Below are 16290 nucleotides of genomic sequence, written 5' to 3' on the forward strand. Positions count from 1 at the left end.
TTATGAATGAACAGTAGCACATTTATTACTGCTGGTTTTGGTCAGTGTTCCAAAAAACCTGCAGCAAGCTCCGTGCAGTAGTCTTAAAAGAGTTGGGGTTTTTAAAATACTTCTAAAAGCACTCTCCTTTCTGCAAAGGTCTTTCTGATTCTGATGAGAATTGCAAGAGGTTTATGGACAGATGTATGCCTGAAGCATTTAAAAAGGTAAGTAGGTACATGGACCAATTCAATGTTTCTTTGCCTTGTTCATGGTAGAAGCAGTGTCTTAGCCAGACTTCAGAAACTATGATAACTAGTGAGTATGTTCTTAGATTAAAATCACACTCAGGTTATTTTCCTAGATAAAAATCATATAATTCAGGTTATTTTCCTAGATAAAAATCATATATAAACTTACATTAAAAATCATACAAAGTCCCAGTTCTGCAGCTCTGGCTAGTTCTGGTACATAGCACTTTTTTCTTGCTTGCTTGCTTTTTGTTTTCCCCTTTTTTTCCTTCTTAAATGAAGAGCTCTATATTAATTAGTGGAGTCTAAAGACAGGCTTAAAGACCCTTGGATACAGACATTAATGGCAAGTTCAAATCAGATTTCCTTTAACTCTGTTTTTTCTGTTCCTTCTTTAGAGGGTTGCTAAATTCTTCTTAAAATACTGAGAATATGAGTATGTTTAAGGAAGACAGACAAATTATTTTTTCCCTTCAATTTCTATTAGAGTAATAGCTTTACATGTAATACTTTTAAGTTACTTGGTATCTTTTGCGTATTAAATAAACAGTATAGATTGCACCTCCAGAAGGATAATCTGTAAAAATCTCAGTTAAGAATATGCTGAAATATTTGCAAGAAACTCTCTTGTTTCTTCAAATGGCAGAAAAGGTAATTTTGTTTGAAGTATTAAGTTTAACTGCTCATGTTCAGACACAGAAGAAATTTGCAGATGGAAGTTCATGTCCTTCATGAACAACCACATTAGGCCAGATTTAAAGAACATATTTCAGTAGGTGGGAAAGCAGCATTAAATACCTCTCTCTTCATGGTACATGTTCTTTGTTTTCCAATAGAAATTGTTCCAAAAGCGTGAGTTGGTAAATGGTTATTACAGCTGAATCAGTGCAGCTTTGTGGCACGTCTCCCTGAAGATTTAATAGTGTGTCATCAATCTCCAAAAAGTTATTTGCGTATTAGTTGTTGTTTGCAAGAAATACAGTCTTTACTAGTGTGAGGAAATGGAAAGCAGTTTGCTTTGCGACATTGTATTTTCTGTCATAAACTGTGATTTAAGGTGTCCTTCAATTAAATTACAAATTTAATTAACACTTAAGCCGTTAGTGCAGGGAGAGTATCTGAAAAACACACCAGACAGTGTTTAGTACACTCTAAGGAAACATTTGCTCTGAAAACAGTCTCAAGGGTTGATAGATTTCTCCTTTTTGGTGTTTGTGCTCAAATGTTAAAAAATTACCTTTTGTTTTTGTTTTAGCTGTTGACATCCAGTGCTGTTCACAAATGGGGAACTGAAATCCATGAAGGAATATACAACATGCTTATGCTGCTAGTGGACCTGGTTGCAGAAAGAGTAAAACAAGATCCTATTCCCGTGGGCCTGCTTGGTGTACTTACAATGGTATGTGACTCTTTGATGGGGTTTCTAATCTTTGGGTATTTGGTATTTTATATTTATGTTGCTGCTGCTTCTTCTAACTGTATTTAAGTTGTAGTATATTGGTTTGCAATCTGCAGCTGTTGCTTGCTGCAGATTTTTGACATCCAGTATGCAACTCTTAGACGGCTGAGTGCTGTTCAAAACTGTTGAAAACTAGTGCTCTCAAGAAAAAAAAAAATCACATCTGCTGTCACTTCACTGTTTATTTTTTAAAACTAGTACTTTGAGTTCATCTCCCCTTTATACAGATAACTGGTTCACAGGGGTACTGGATATTGTCTATACAGAGTGGAAGCTTGAGAATGCTTTATACAGTGAGAACAGAGAGGCAGCAGCAGGGGTCTTCTGTTAAACTTTACTTTTTGCTAGATATTTAACTGTCAACCAGGAGAATGCTCAACTGAAAAAGTCAGTTTTGAGACTGGCATAAGCTGTGATGTTCATTGCCATGGGCTTTTCTTTCAAGGCGTTTAACCCTGACAATGAGTATCATTTCAAGAATCGAATGAAGGTATGCCAGAGAAACTGGGCAGAAGTCTTCGGGGAGGGGAACATGCATGCTGTCTCACCCATATCCACTTTTCAGAAGGTAAGCATGCCCTAAAACCTGTTTTTAGAGTAGATGTCTTTGTTTCAGGAAAAGTTGTTTGATTAGTAAGTATTTATAACACAAGAAAGCTTAAATATGTCCCCAAGAATTGCAGCAAATAGATCTTTACTGTATGTTGGTCTGTATAAATGAATTGGTCCTCTCAAATTATCCCAGTTCTCTGTTAGCAGCTGGATTTAGAAATCAATGTACTTTCAATGTCCAGAGTATCACAACAGTTAGAGGGGTGGATCTGTTGCATCCAAGGACTGACATCTGCTTGGCTGTTGAATGTGAACTGACGAGGACAATTCAAAGTGTACAGTTTAGCAGAGAATTTGTGCTTTTCTAACAGCCAAGGACAGGTTATCTTCAAGTCAGACATGCTGACAGGAAGACAGTTTTTGAGATTTGCACTGTCTTGTCACAGTAGTTCTAGATGGGTGAGTTTAAAAAAGAAACCTTGGTGGTGTTGGTCTCTCCTTCAGGAAACAAGTTTGTGGCCGTAGAAAGAAAATTCTATGTGTGCTGCTTTGGGGGAGGTTTGTTAGTGATGTTCCACGCTGCTAACATGCTATAAATATAGTTGATTATGAGTCAGCAGCCACGGTGCATACATAGTATTTTCACAGCACGTGGTCAGTAATGTCAAGGGGAGTCCAAAAAAGGCTGATGCTAATGAGAATGTCCCAGAGCTCTATCTACGTGCGTAGGAAAGGAGCTGTTACAAACGCGTTGCTATTTTCTTTGAAATAGTAGCTCATGCGTTTTGGGTGTGAGTTAGTGGGTTGAATGTGTCCATATCTCTGTTTCAGAAGACAGATGTTTAGCATTGATTGTTGCAACTACTAATTTGTTAATATTTTAATTGTTCAAGGAACCTCATGGGTGGCTGGTGGATCTGGTAAACAGGGTAGGTAAATGTAAACCACACAGAATTGTTATTTCTCACTTGAATTCATTGGACGTCAGAGATTAATTCTTCTTCCCCTCACCCCCCTGACTTGTTTTTCCACGGTTCACTTTTGTGACAACCACAAAAAAATAGTTTAAGATTTTCATCCTGCTTACAGGTAGGGAAGGGGCCTTGCTAAATAAATGTTGTTGAGTTGCTGCCTTCTCACTTGAGCACCTTCACCCTAACGTGACAGCTATGACTGGGGAAATTTGAGAGCTCAGCTTAGGCTGAAGTGCTGTTTCCCGGTCAAATGTGCTAGGCCAGTCATCTGTTGCTATATGTGGCCTAGCTTTCTTCCCTATATCCATTTTTACCTAAAACAGAGTTTCTAGCTTCGTTTTTAAACTGGTACCAGGTATAATTCCACTCCCCAGTGTTGCCCCTGAATTCCCATGAAAACACAAATCTTATGTTGAATGTGATGTTCTATGGTAAAGGATACTTGTGGGCATCCCAGGAATTTCTGTAATAACTTATTTAAAAGATACTGTAGTTCACTAACATACGGATTATTTAATTATTTCATTTCAGTTTGCAGAGCTGGGTGGCTTTTCAGCAATTCAGTCCAAACTCAATTCAGAAGATATTGAACTTGGGGTAAGTTCATCTTCTGTCCCAGGCCTTTTCCCTTTCCATTACACACTTCATGTAGAGCCAGACATGTCCCTTTTGACAGCGCTCTTAGCTCTACTCCAGTGCCAGAGAAACATTCTGCAGAGCCCTGGAGAAGTGCTGTCAGACTGGAAGGCAAATGAGGTTGTGTGTGAGAATCCTGACTGAAGAGCTTTAGAGACATACCAGAAAAGATTAAGGGTTTGTGGACCTTTCTGGTTAACATTCAGCCTTCCAGTTAGACACCAATCAGTCTAATCACACTGTCAATTCACAAGTATGTCCCTGGTTTTCTCTTTACTTCAGCTGTAGCTGCATTTAGCTGCAAGTGAATTGACTTCTCTCATGTATTACAGAGATCATGGTTTAAGAAAAAAAAAATCCTTAGGAAGACACACACTGTCTAATCCTAAGCAACTTCTCAAGACCTGTGTCTAAAAATTGACTAGGTCAACAGTTGTAAACTGGTTTTGGTGACAAAGCCTTACTTGTTTAGTTTTAGCTTCCTAATCTATATTCAGAAGGCTTTGTAATCTTTCAAACTTTAAAGAACAAGGAGACCAAAGGAAAACAATATAATTTAAAATGTTGTCCTTGAGTATAAAATCAATCTGCTTTCAGTGAAATGCCATTTGGAGAGAATTCAACTTCTTTTCTTGGACTATTGATATTTGCTACTTTATAAAGATTCTGTGATTCTGTGGTATATATATATGAGCATGACAAAAGAATAAGGAAACTCGATTTAAATCCTGATATTGCAATACAAGCTTTGACTTTATTTAAAACTGCTTGCTTAGCAAGGAAGTTGGTTCAGCATCACTTAATTTAGGCCTTTGTTTGCAGTGGTGCACCTTGATCCAGTGTGAGAAGAAACCAATTTTGGTATTATTTGTTGGTAGACAAATGCCTTTACACATTTAACTTATTGATGATAGATACCACTTGAAAAATCACAAAATCATAGAATAGTTTAGGTGGCATAAGTATATAGTTTGGGTATAAAGTAAATAAGAGTAAAATCAATCATGCATCAAAGGGATCTTGGCATATATATGACACATGTACAAAATCTTGCTTGCCATTGGCTTTAACCTTAAGTCTGGCATTCACACTTCTAATTTCTGTGGGCAGAAACAAAAATGTGATGTGTCCTTTTCTGCTTACTTCTGTGACTGAAAAAGGATTAGACAAAAAGGCTAAACAGAATTATGAGGGGACCAAGGTTAGTGAGGGCATTTTTTATTTCGGGCAAAAATATAAAACACATGCTATATGCTGTAGAGTAAATCTCTTCCCTGAACTATGTATTGTTATAAAGGAATTACACACCAGAAGTGATTTGTAGCAAATGACTGGAAATTACTATATGAGATAAATGACACTTATTCACCTTAATTTGACTTTTAAAGTATAGGTCAGTAGCTCTGAAAAGATCTCTTATGTGTGCAGCTAAATACTTGCTGTATTTCTTTCAGGCAATCTCTGCGTTAGTTCAGCCATTTGGAGTTTGTGCAGAATATCTTAACTCTTCTGTAGTACAGGTAAAATGTCTTTGTTATGATTTCTTATCAGCACATAGTAAAGCCTTGAAATGTGAAAGCAGTAATTTTCTCAAATTTAGATGGAGCTCTCAGTATTAAAGTAGATCATGGGCAGTGTGGTATCAGAAAGACACCTACATGAGAGCCTGTTCTTTTTATCATAGGAATTTGAAAAAAGAGGACTGAAAATTAGTTTACAACTGTGTTGATGTGAAACTGGTGACTAATTTGAAAAGCCTTCAAAACTCACTTTGCATAAAGTACAAGAATCACTTTGAGCATCCTGAGGGTGGTGGATAGAGAGCTCAGATGATGTTCATATTCATTTTCTAAGCACACTGATATGTAGCCACTTACCTACATCTCCAACCGTGAAAAGCTTTGCCACTGCCATTAGAGAGCTTCATCAGTGTAAAGCATGGGGGAAAAGAGTCTAGCTTGATTGATGAATTTTGGTTTAAATTTAACTTTCTGACTGAGATCAAGCACATGGATATGAGAGTTTACACTGGAAAAAATTGTGGTAGAGGAAAAAAAACTCTCACCTAGGCTCACGGATAAGAACTGTTGATTTAATAGGAGACTGAAAGTCTTTATTTGAAGAGGAGTTAGTTTAGAAGCCACTGGGAATCAGCAGCATATGCCTCTAATATCAGATGCATTTTGAAAGAGCTGTTTCTTTTTTAACCTGTATTATAGTGGTCTGAAATGGCTTCTTATTATTAATTACTTCTTTTTCTGGACATACCTACCAGTTTTATGTATGTTGTAGGTGTTGCTGTATGTCTAACATAATTGTGAGCTTTCAGCTATGTATTTTCACTTTGCTGCAGCCAGATCTTCTGAGTAATGTAATTAATTTCAGGAAACCTAAAATGATTGTCCTTTTCTCACATTCTTTAGCCCATGCTGGATCCAATCATTCATAAAATGATCAAATATGTACAGAATGTAGAAGAGAAGGACTTGAAAGACAAGGTAATGTTTTATATATTAAATATTTAGGAAGAAATTCCTATGTGTCTTGGAAATGCTGGCAATGTAGACTAGAACAATAGCTTTCTTTTCACTGGCAGAAATACAGCCTGTTCTCCATTCTGACTATCCAAAATACATTTAGCCAGTTCCACTCAATACCCTTTTCAGTAGATATCTGTCATGACCCTCTTAAAAATATTTTGCTGCATTTCCTATCAATTATGTTTTTGTTGGTCCCCTTCTGAAGTGCACAGTGTGTTCACTTCTCTAACTGACTTGAAGATATGTCCTGTCTTGCAGTCTGTTAAATTCTTTAACTGTTCGCTTCCAAGAATTTGGTAATTGCTGATAAAATGTCTATGTAATTTGTGACTACTTCCTGCGTTACTCTGAATTTGACATTAAATTTTTGACTGTTGACTTTTTGCTTAGACTTAAATTGTTAATTGTAATCTGGAAAGTATGCATAGGTTGTGTAATTACAGAGGAGCAATTTAGTGTAGCAAATCTGTAGAAGGAGAGTCCTCTTTAACCAAAAGTTTTGTTGTCTTAGAATTTCTAGTGTACAAGTAATACTTTTTGATGTACGTGGTACTTCGTTTCATAGATTAAATGGTCTGTACTGGATCACTAAGCCTACTGTTCGTGAATCGTTGGAGTCTGAAACAGAATAGCAGAAATAGCAAAGCTTCTGTTTTTCCCTTTTTGTTGTTTTGTTTTAATCAGAGACTGGTCAGTATCCCTGAGCTCTTGTCTGGTATCAAACTGCTGTGTATGCGCTTCCAACCCGACTTGGTCACTGCGGTAGATGATTTACGGCTGGACATTCTGTTGCGCATGTTAAAATCTCCTCACTTCAGTGCAAAAATGAATTCCCTCAAAGAAGTAGGTTTGCTTTTTGTGTGTGTACATGTGCATGTGTGTAGGTGGAATGGGTGGCTAGTCACTCATTGAAATCACAACCTTAAAAAGATGGTGCAATGTTTCCTGACAAATTACATTGCCATAGCAAAAGCTTGGTTTGTGATAAATACCAAAACAAGTTAATATGATAAGTGTCGTTTGTAATATTAGTAGCCACTGCAAGGACTGTGGCCTCTCACTTAGAAAACAACTAGCCATAGTTTGAACCTTTTCTAAGAACTGCAGTTTCAGATTGATTTATGAGTGATGGTCTCTGCTATTAAGATAGCTCTGATAATTCAGAGCATCCTATGGGATATCCCTTTTCTCTTTTCCTCTCATTAGAGGAAAGCATGGGGTAGGGGCGGAAGTGACTTGATTCTAGATTGGTATCTTAGTTCAGTTAGATCAGATCATTACATGACTGTATTTTTTTTATTGTGGTTGTACATGGACACTGTAGTAGCACCTACAAGCTGGAGTTTATGGACCAAGGCTGTTTGTGCTAGAATGTTATAACTAAGTAGAAGAAGAAAGCAGTTTCTTTTTCGTGGGAGTTGTGCTTTTTCATTCATCTCTTCCTCCCAGAACTCATACAATTCAAGTGTCCCCAAAAAAGGCATTTTTTTACTATGCAGACATTGTAAGGGGTTTTAGAGTCTCTTTTGAGGATTTTGCTGCTTTATTCATGGGAAAATTGAGCTTTTAAACCCGTTGCTGTTTGGTTCTTAATCATAAGTGCCATGTATCCTTGGTGAAGTGATAAAAATACGGCTTTTGGAGGCGTTAACAGAAGTGTACTCTTTTCTCCCTAGAGTGAGGAGCCTGTATCAGTTCTGTATTGGATAAAAAATAGGACACTGATTTCAGTGTAACAAGCAGAAGCCTGAGATAACCTACTTCTGGTATATGTGTAGAAATATTCCTGGCACAGAGGCCAGCTTTTCTGTGTCACATCAGAAATAAGAATCCACTGCATCGGAGACTGGTGGTGAGGAGGTGTTTCTGGTTAGAAATTTGCTTTCAAACAGTTTATTAAAAACAAACACCCACCCACCCCAAACAAAAACAATAACCACCAAACACCAACCAAATAAAAAAACCCAAGCACTGGTGTTCAAAATATTTCAGGATTTGCAGTGAAACTTCCCAGTAAGCCTTTTGAATAGATTTCATTGTGTACATGTGTAATGCATGTGGGAATCACTGTTAGAATCTCACATTTTGCAATTTCTAGGTAACAAAATTAATAGAAGACAGCACTGTATCCAAATCAGTGAAGAATGCAATAGATACAGACAGATTACTGAACTGGCTAGTAGAAAATTCTGTCCTGTCTATTGCTCTAGAAGGTAAGCGCTTTCACAAAGACACTGCCATGTGCTTTGAATGTCTTGAAATGAAAAATTTTGTCTGTCCCTTTCATTACATTTTAATGGAACACTATCAGTAAAGGAGTTAAAGGTTTTTATCATCTTCAAAATTGCTTGAGGAAAACCCTGCAAATTCTGCTGTTATTGTCTATTCCTGTATTTCACATCTGTGCAGATGTCTTCTGCTGTGCCTGGGGTTGTAGTCTCAGTTTATCTTTGTATATTGTTAGCCCCTAGAAAAGAGGTCTTGGGTTTTTTTCCAAGTAGTAAGGCCCTGTAGGTGTGAACTGCTATCAGATGTATAAAATAAAATTGGAAGGAGCCTTTGTCTTTGAACTGATAGATTTGTTTGTAACAGTAAAGATTTTTCAAATGAAGATGACTTTGTTCTTCTCCCTTTTAAAAAAACTTGTTTATTCTTAGGTTTTTAATGTATCTACTGCTGTTTTAAATATATTAATTTATTTACCTTTCTTTATTTCATAGGTAATATAGACCAAGCACAATACTGTGATCGTATAAAGGGAATTATTGAACTGCTGGGCAGTAAATTATCTTTAGATGAGCTCACTAAAATTTGGAGGATTCAGGTAAGCAACCAAGACTAGGCAGGTGCTTTTAGACTGTCTTACAAAAGCAAACATTCTAGTGGTAGAATTTTTTGGTTTCTCTTATAATATAAGCATCTCTTTATAGTGAAGTGGAGGTGTTGAGACTTTAACAGCATAATTAATGCAAAGGCTTTATTCTGCTTTTTCCTTTACCATTTAAAATCAAATGTTCTGACAATTTCTTGTAACATGGCTGTTACATTTTATGATGAAGTTCAGTTATTTGCAACAAGTGTTAAGGGGCAGCAAAAATAGTTGACTTGGAGTAAGAAGTTGTCAGCCTGAAATATGTGGTAGAATGTTTGTCTAGATGAAAGACCATGCCTAAGGATATTAATTTTCATGGCTGGAGGTATAAATTTCGATGCAGCTCACTGTATGACTTGAAAGAGAGTGCGCTCAGATGGTATGAATTCCCATTTAACTTCCTGTACATACATCCAATTGACTGACAAGTCATCTTTTTACGTTCACTTCATGTATATTCAACTTATGGCTGTGTAGGAAGGGTGGTTTGACTGCTTAATGCAAATGACATGTGGAAAATTTGACCAGAAACATAATCTACTGCTGCAGGAAATGGTTTTCTTCTCTGTCCAAATGTTGGCGTTTTAGACTAAACTCATGGGACGCTGTCTGATCCACAGGATGTGCGGGCACGGTAGCAAGTCTTGCATGCTTAGTAGAGCTGAAGTATGATTCTAGCCCGCTCACTTGTATTTTTTAATAAAAAGCAATACTTCCTCCCTCCTTCTGGCTGTTGTTACCATGGTGCTGCCATCAGTGTGGGAGGAAGTGTTTTCATTGCTCGCTTTTGAGTAAAGCCTTAAAGAGCATTGGGAATGGAGCACCCCACATGTGAACTTAACCAGGCAATGAGAAGAGTGATGTTTGTGTTGCTGGCACCACACCTCGCAGCGGTATGTGCCATCACAGCATCGTGAAGCTGCTGTAGTAACGGCAGACTAACGTGTTCTTTCCTGCTTTGGAATTGCTTTCTGAGACCTCTCTGCCAGTGAAACAAGGAGCGGAGACAATTATTCTACCTTGTGTTTCTAACATGTCAAAAGCTGTTATTCTTTCTCAGTATGAATAGTAGGATAAGGCTTACAGGAAGATTTTTCTTTGTCGCATTTGGGATAAAGACTTACCTTCACGTGTTTGCCTTCCTCTTTTCAGTCAGGACAATCATCCACTGTGATTGAAAACATACATACCATTATTGCTGCAGCCGCCGTGAAGTTTAGCTCTGATCAGCTCAATCATTTATTTGTCCTAATCCAAAAGGTAAGTTTTCACATGAATTTACATTCCTTAGGAAGTAAATTGATAAGATATACTCGTGCATCCAACATACCAAAAGGCCAGTTCCTTGAGTACATTTATATTTTCTACATAAAAATATAGAATTGGCTATAAAATAACACTTTTAATACTGATTTTTTTTTTAACCCAGAAGCCTGTTCTGCTCCTTGACTTAGATTTTAAGTGCGTTGTATAGGCAGTGCTAAAGTACTTAAAAAGTGAGATTTTTATTATAATATTTAATCTCTTCCCGTTTATATTTAAAAAAGTGTTGTGCAAATTAGTAGCTCTAACTCCCAGTAGCAAGAATAAGGAAATATTCATGGTGGAAACATACTTGTCTGTATTTTGATTTTCCTGCAGTAAAACAGTTGTGAATTGTATTCTTGTGTACACTTGAGACCAAACAGACTGTCACTGTTTGCAGCTGTAGTAGCAAATGTTATTTCTTTGCCACCCAGAGCTGGGAGACAGAGAGCGATAGAGTGCGGCAGAAGCTGTTGAGCCTCATAGGGCGTATTGGTCGAGAAGCGCGGGTGGAGACGACCACTGGAAAGGCAAGTGAATGTGAAATAGAATCTCTTTTTTAATTAAACCTGGGGCTGCTAGTCTCTATATTCACTAGGTCCTGTCTAATCTTGCACTTCTTCTTCTAGGTTCTGGAGGTGCTTTGGGAGCTGGCTCATCTTCCAACGTTACCTTGTAGTCTTATTCAGCAGGCCTTGGAGGAACATCTGACAATCCTTAGTGATGCCTATGCGGTGAAAGAGGCAATCAAAAGAAGCTACATCATCAAATGCATAGAGGATATTAAGAGGGTTGGTTTAATATTTTATCTTTTCCAAAATGAAATGTTAGCTAGCCTTGATGTTGCCCTTTCTTTCAAGATGCACAAATTGTGTGTCCCATCTGTAAGTTCTTACCTTGGGGAGTCCATGAGAGGGGTAGGCTTTGTGTGAGCCACTTTGTTGACCATGAGACTCATAGTAAGTCTCTTGCCTTTGTTTTAAGCAAATTTTCAGCACAAGGAGTGATCAGTTTATGGGAAACTACCAGGATGGGCCCAAGGTTAGAATTTGCAAATGGAACCACTATAAAGGTATGTCAGTATTTTAACTGTCCCTTTCATGTGAAAGCCTAGATTAGTTTTCTTTGAGTTAAGCATGTGTTCTGGCATGGCCATTAAGTCTCAAAATGCAAATTGATATTTAAATCATAGTAGTTTTGTATTTTAATAAAGTACTTCAACTCTTTTCATCTAACATAAAGAGGCCACTCCTGCCGCTGCCTATGCTCCGCTGTTTCCTGGCAGCAGCAGAGATGTGCATGGCTTACGAGACTGCACACACTCTATCCTGCACTGTCCACATAGCAGGTAGTTTTTATTGAGGTCAGCTGGAATGCTTCTGTCGTCTTTTTTTTCAGTCTGAAGTACCTGTAAATAAAGAAAAAGACTTGTACTTTTTTCGTTAATTTATTTCATGGTAAATTAAGTTTTATCTGTGTTGCAGCATCTGTAGAGGATTTTAATTCTTTAGGAGCCTTAGAATGTTGCTTCTTGATATTGATCACACTCTTTTTTGTGTGTGTGTTTATGAATACGTATTTCAAACTTGGAGTTCTCAATCTCGTAAAACTTGCAGTCTTTTCTTTTGGATCTTCTCTTGTCCTTTCCTGTCCTTGTCTTCATTTTAATTACATTCTGGCAAGGGCCTTAACAGAGGTGCTGCAGTGGGGAACGCTAAAGGAAAGTTGTAATAGGTTGGAAGGGATTGGGGTAACCATGCAGCAGATGTTTAAAAATACATCCTTTTCGTATTTCCCTTCATTAGGGGAAATGAAGACATAAACTGGGAGGGAATGTAATATTAAGGAAGCATTTTCAAAGTTTATGAGTCTTCAGGAGGGAGCTCTCTGTTATGGGCAGGTGACTTTAACCTCCCCAAGAGTAGGTGGCACTGGTTGTGATCAGTGTTTAAACCAGACATCACTTCTCTGAACAAGCACCCTCAGTACTGGTTTGTGTGGTCAAACTTTACAGAAAATGAAGCCTCCCAGAAAAGTGATGAGCAGTTCTAACAATGAGGTAGGAGGGTTGTTCTTTGCAGGATTTCTTCCAAAATGCAGCTGAAGTATCCTTTGCTTCTTATCAGAGGGCTCTTTGCAGCACCAATCAGAAAATTCATCTAGTCTCTTAACACTCAGTAATATTTCAGGTTCTTTCTTCTAGTATTCCTGCTTTAGCAATAATTAATATCATTTGACTGGATTTGCGCTTTTATGCCCTAACAGGCCTGCTTCATCCCCCGTAATTGAGGAAGGTGGTGGTTATCTCTCCCTGGTGCAACTGAGTTCTCTGTCTACTTAATCTGCATGATCTCTAGGCAGGATGTGGTACTTTGGGATTAATAATGAGGAGAGCAAAATGGTGTTTGTGTCTGTCAAAGGACTTGTTGCAGAAAGTGAAGAAGGGCACCTTGAGTGTGTTTGGAAGCGGAGCAGGACCAAGTAACTAAAGCCTTTGGAGACAGTAGCTGTTGTTTTGAAACAGTGGAACTAATAGGAATCGTTAGGCTTCTAGGAGTCTAAGAGGAAAGTTACTCTGTTGTCGAGCATAAACACGTGTGTAATTGTTTTTACCTTTCCTACTCCCAGTCGTCCCAGCACAGTAATCCTCAATTTGTGTGGGTGGTGCCAGCGTTACGTCAGCTTCATGAAATCACACGGTCATTTATTAAGCAAACTTACCAAAAACAAGACAAGGTAAGAAAATACGCTGAGATTATTTTTGTTACGTCTGTGTGATTCTGCTTCTGTAGAACATGGAAATTTGAATTTAGAAGTGAGGAGGAAAAAAGAAAATACTGAAAAACACTATGACGAGTACAGTATAGTGATGTAGCGTAAACAAACTGTTCAAGTAGAGATGCTGTGGTGTGTGCCATCCATGTGTGTGCATGTAAATTTATGTATAAATCTGTTTGCTGTGTCAGGACTAATTTATTTTATTCCCAGCTTTCTGTAGAATAATTAACAGGCAGAATTGAACAATGGGTGGTGTTTAGACCAGCTGCTTTGTAATTGAATTGACATTGACTCTTGGAAAACAGACTAAAGTGCCAGCAAGTCACATGTGTTGTGCAGTGGCTGGGTGGAGGTGTGGGACATTGTTTGCAATCTGCAGCATGTGTGTTTCAGCACATGCTGAAAACACTAACATCAGTGGGCTTGGGATGCTTGGAAGGGATACAGCTGCCTGGGGAGGAGGGGACATTACTGCTTCCTGTAGGAGAGCAGACTGCTGTGTGCACGTACCTGTTTGTGTATTTTCTTAAAAACCTCTTTTCTCTCTCTCTTTTTTTGTCGTTGTGTGTTTGTTTTTTGTGTTTTGTTTTTTTTGCCAAGAGCATTATTCAAGATTTAAAGAAAAACTTTGAAATAGTGAAGTTGGTGACAGGAAGCTTAATATCATGTCACCGTTTGGCTGCATCTGTGGCAGGTCCAGGAGGGCTTATTGGAGCAACATTAGTGGATGGTCGATACACTTACCGGGAGGTACCGAACCCTGAATTTATTACTGCCTTAGGTTTTTGAAAACATGATGTAGTGTATCACTGAACAACTTGCTTAAGATTAGATGAAGTTTCGTTCTTGGAATTCACTGGTGTGTATGTTCTCTTTGGTGAATAATTACACTAGTTTTTATTTATAGTTCTGACGCTTCCCTATTAGGACTTGTTTTAGCCTTGTTATTACGTTATATTCTGGAGCAAGGGTAGGCAAACATCACAATCTACAAGTTTCTTAGCAAAGCCTTTAATTAGTCAAGAGCTAGATCTTCCCACCCCAGGATCTCCTGTCTCCAGCTTGTGCAACTTCCAGCTTCTCCACCATTGTAGAGACTATACCTTTGAATTTGGTGTGAAGTTCTTGAAACCTGAAATATATTTGCTAGTTAGAGCGTGGAAGCTACGCGCACAGGTAGCTTGTAATGGTTTGTTCCTAAGTTTTTTATAGTTATTTTTTCCACGCTAGTTGTGACTTAGTAACTAGTGTAAAATAATTTCCATATCAGGAGAGTAATAGCAAATCCAAGGAGACTTCAATGTTCCTTTTTAGAAAGGTAATCAAAAAGAAATAATGTTTAAATTGTGTAAAATAGAACTAAATCTCACTGCAGAAATGACTTCTGTTTTCCAGACTGTACTGTTACTTGACAACGAAGTTTGCAAAAAATAAAAACAATGCTTAGAGTTCTTGTTTCAGAAAGAAAAGTCTTAAGCTTGAGTCTTTGTTTCCTCTTTCTTAGTATTTGGAGGCACATCTAAAATTTTTGGCGTTTTTTCTGCAAGAAGCCACCCTTTATTTGGGCTGGAATCGTGCCAGGGAGATCTGGGAGTGCCTTGTAACTGGCCAGGATGTTTGTGAGTTAGATCGGGAGGTAAGAAAAACTTGAAAAGTTGGTGTCTGTGGTTGCAGAGTGATTCCTAATGGATCATGAATAGTATGTGTATTTGTTGAGATGTGTGAAACATAAGTAGCAAACACAAACTAATAACGCATTTATAGGTTTTGTGTAAGCTAATGGAGCAACTGTCACATGTTCACATTTGACTAGGATGCTCTTTTAACATTAAATTTGATGGAAGGAAGAACTTTGGCCAGGAGATAAGTTGCAGGCCTATGGATGCTGGTTTGAAAAGGGGTATGTGCGAGCTTGCAGAATCATAAGAGACATTCAGCATTATTTGGGTGAAAGATGACTGTGAAGACAACATACCTTAATGCTGTAATACAGTCTGTATAGTACCTGAGGTTACTAGGAGATTAGATTTTGAACCTCTTGCTGTAGATAAAACTTTAGTAAAATGAGTTACTGTAGTATCTGTCATAGTTCACCAGTGTTGTCTAAAATGAAAATACTTGCATTAACAAAGGGGTCAAAATACATGTACCTTTCATTCACAGATGTGCTTTGAGTGGTTTACAAAAGGACAGCATGATCTAGAGAGCGATGTACAGCAACAGCTTTTCAAAGAGAAAATTCTTAAACTGGAGTCATATGAAATTACTATGAATGGTAAGAAGATGGCTTGGGTCAACAAATTTGGTTTTGAAATATATACCAGAAGTTTGCTTCTTAAGCCTTCAAATTAAATATCCAAACATTTTTGTAAATCAGTATAATAAAGGGGTCTTTTTCTGTCGTTTTCAGTTTTAATAGTTGTAGAAGGGAAAAGGTCATCTCCTGTATTTGATATCTTCATTTTTTTCCAAAAGGCATAGAAACTTAGCCTGACCTGAATAAAAAGCTTGCACCTTTTTTCACTTTCAGGTTTTAGTTTATTTAAGACTTTCTTTGAAAATGTGAACCTGTGTGACCATCGACTGAAGAGGCAAGGAACTCAATTGGTGAGGGTTCCAGCAAGTTTGTTCTCGTATAATACCTGTGGCATCTTGGGGATGGGAGGAGATGAGACAAGGATTCTTTAGCAGCTGTTTGATGTGATCCTGTTTGTATTAATATGCAGATCATCCTTCTAGCAGTAACATTGTTAAATTCTGAAGCTAAAATTCCAGAATTATGACAGTTAAAATTCAGCAATCGGTAGCTGGAAGCTGGTATGTAGCTTCTAAAATTTTGCAGGAGGAATGAGTGAACTCTTTTTTTTTTATTAATAATCATGAATTCTAGTGTGCATTTTTTGCTTTTCCCTAACCGAGAAACAGTCCTTTAAAAAAAAAAAAA

The 16290-nt window shown here is 37.7% G+C and overlaps 1 protein-coding gene across 4 annotated transcripts in view; it reads left to right on the top strand.

Moving 5' to 3' along the window:
* Positions 1 to 16290, top strand: part of USP24 (ubiquitin specific peptidase 24) — a 62681-nt gene that overhangs the window by 13430 nt on the left and 32961 nt on the right. For all 4 annotated transcript variants that reach the window (XM_065070943.1, XM_065070944.1, XM_065070945.1 and 1 more), the window contains exons 3-20: positions 139 to 206; positions 1486 to 1629; positions 2135 to 2257; positions 3135 to 3170; positions 3747 to 3812; positions 5306 to 5371; positions 6275 to 6349; positions 7076 to 7234; positions 8490 to 8604; positions 9112 to 9215; positions 10416 to 10523; positions 11003 to 11098; positions 11198 to 11359; positions 13197 to 13304; positions 13947 to 14096; positions 14851 to 14982; positions 15510 to 15621; positions 15877 to 15953. In XM_065070943.1, the coding sequence (XP_064927015.1) occupies positions 139 to 206; positions 1486 to 1629; positions 2135 to 2257; positions 3135 to 3170; positions 3747 to 3812; positions 5306 to 5371; positions 6275 to 6349; positions 7076 to 7234; positions 8490 to 8604; positions 9112 to 9215; positions 10416 to 10523; positions 11003 to 11098; positions 11198 to 11359; positions 13197 to 13304; positions 13947 to 14096; positions 14851 to 14982; positions 15510 to 15621; positions 15877 to 15953 (1901 nt within the window). The remainder of the gene's footprint in view (positions 1 to 138; positions 207 to 1485; positions 1630 to 2134; positions 2258 to 3134; positions 3171 to 3746; positions 3813 to 5305; positions 5372 to 6274; positions 6350 to 7075; positions 7235 to 8489; positions 8605 to 9111; positions 9216 to 10415; positions 10524 to 11002; positions 11099 to 11197; positions 11360 to 13196; positions 13305 to 13946; positions 14097 to 14850; positions 14983 to 15509; positions 15622 to 15876; positions 15954 to 16290) is intronic.

The sequence above is a fragment of the Columba livia genome, chromosome 8, assembly GCF_036013475.1.
Source record: "Columba livia isolate bColLiv1 breed racing homer chromosome 8, bColLiv1.pat.W.v2, whole genome shotgun sequence".
NCBI classification, from domain to species: domain Eukaryota; kingdom Metazoa; phylum Chordata; class Aves; order Columbiformes; family Columbidae; genus Columba; species Columba livia.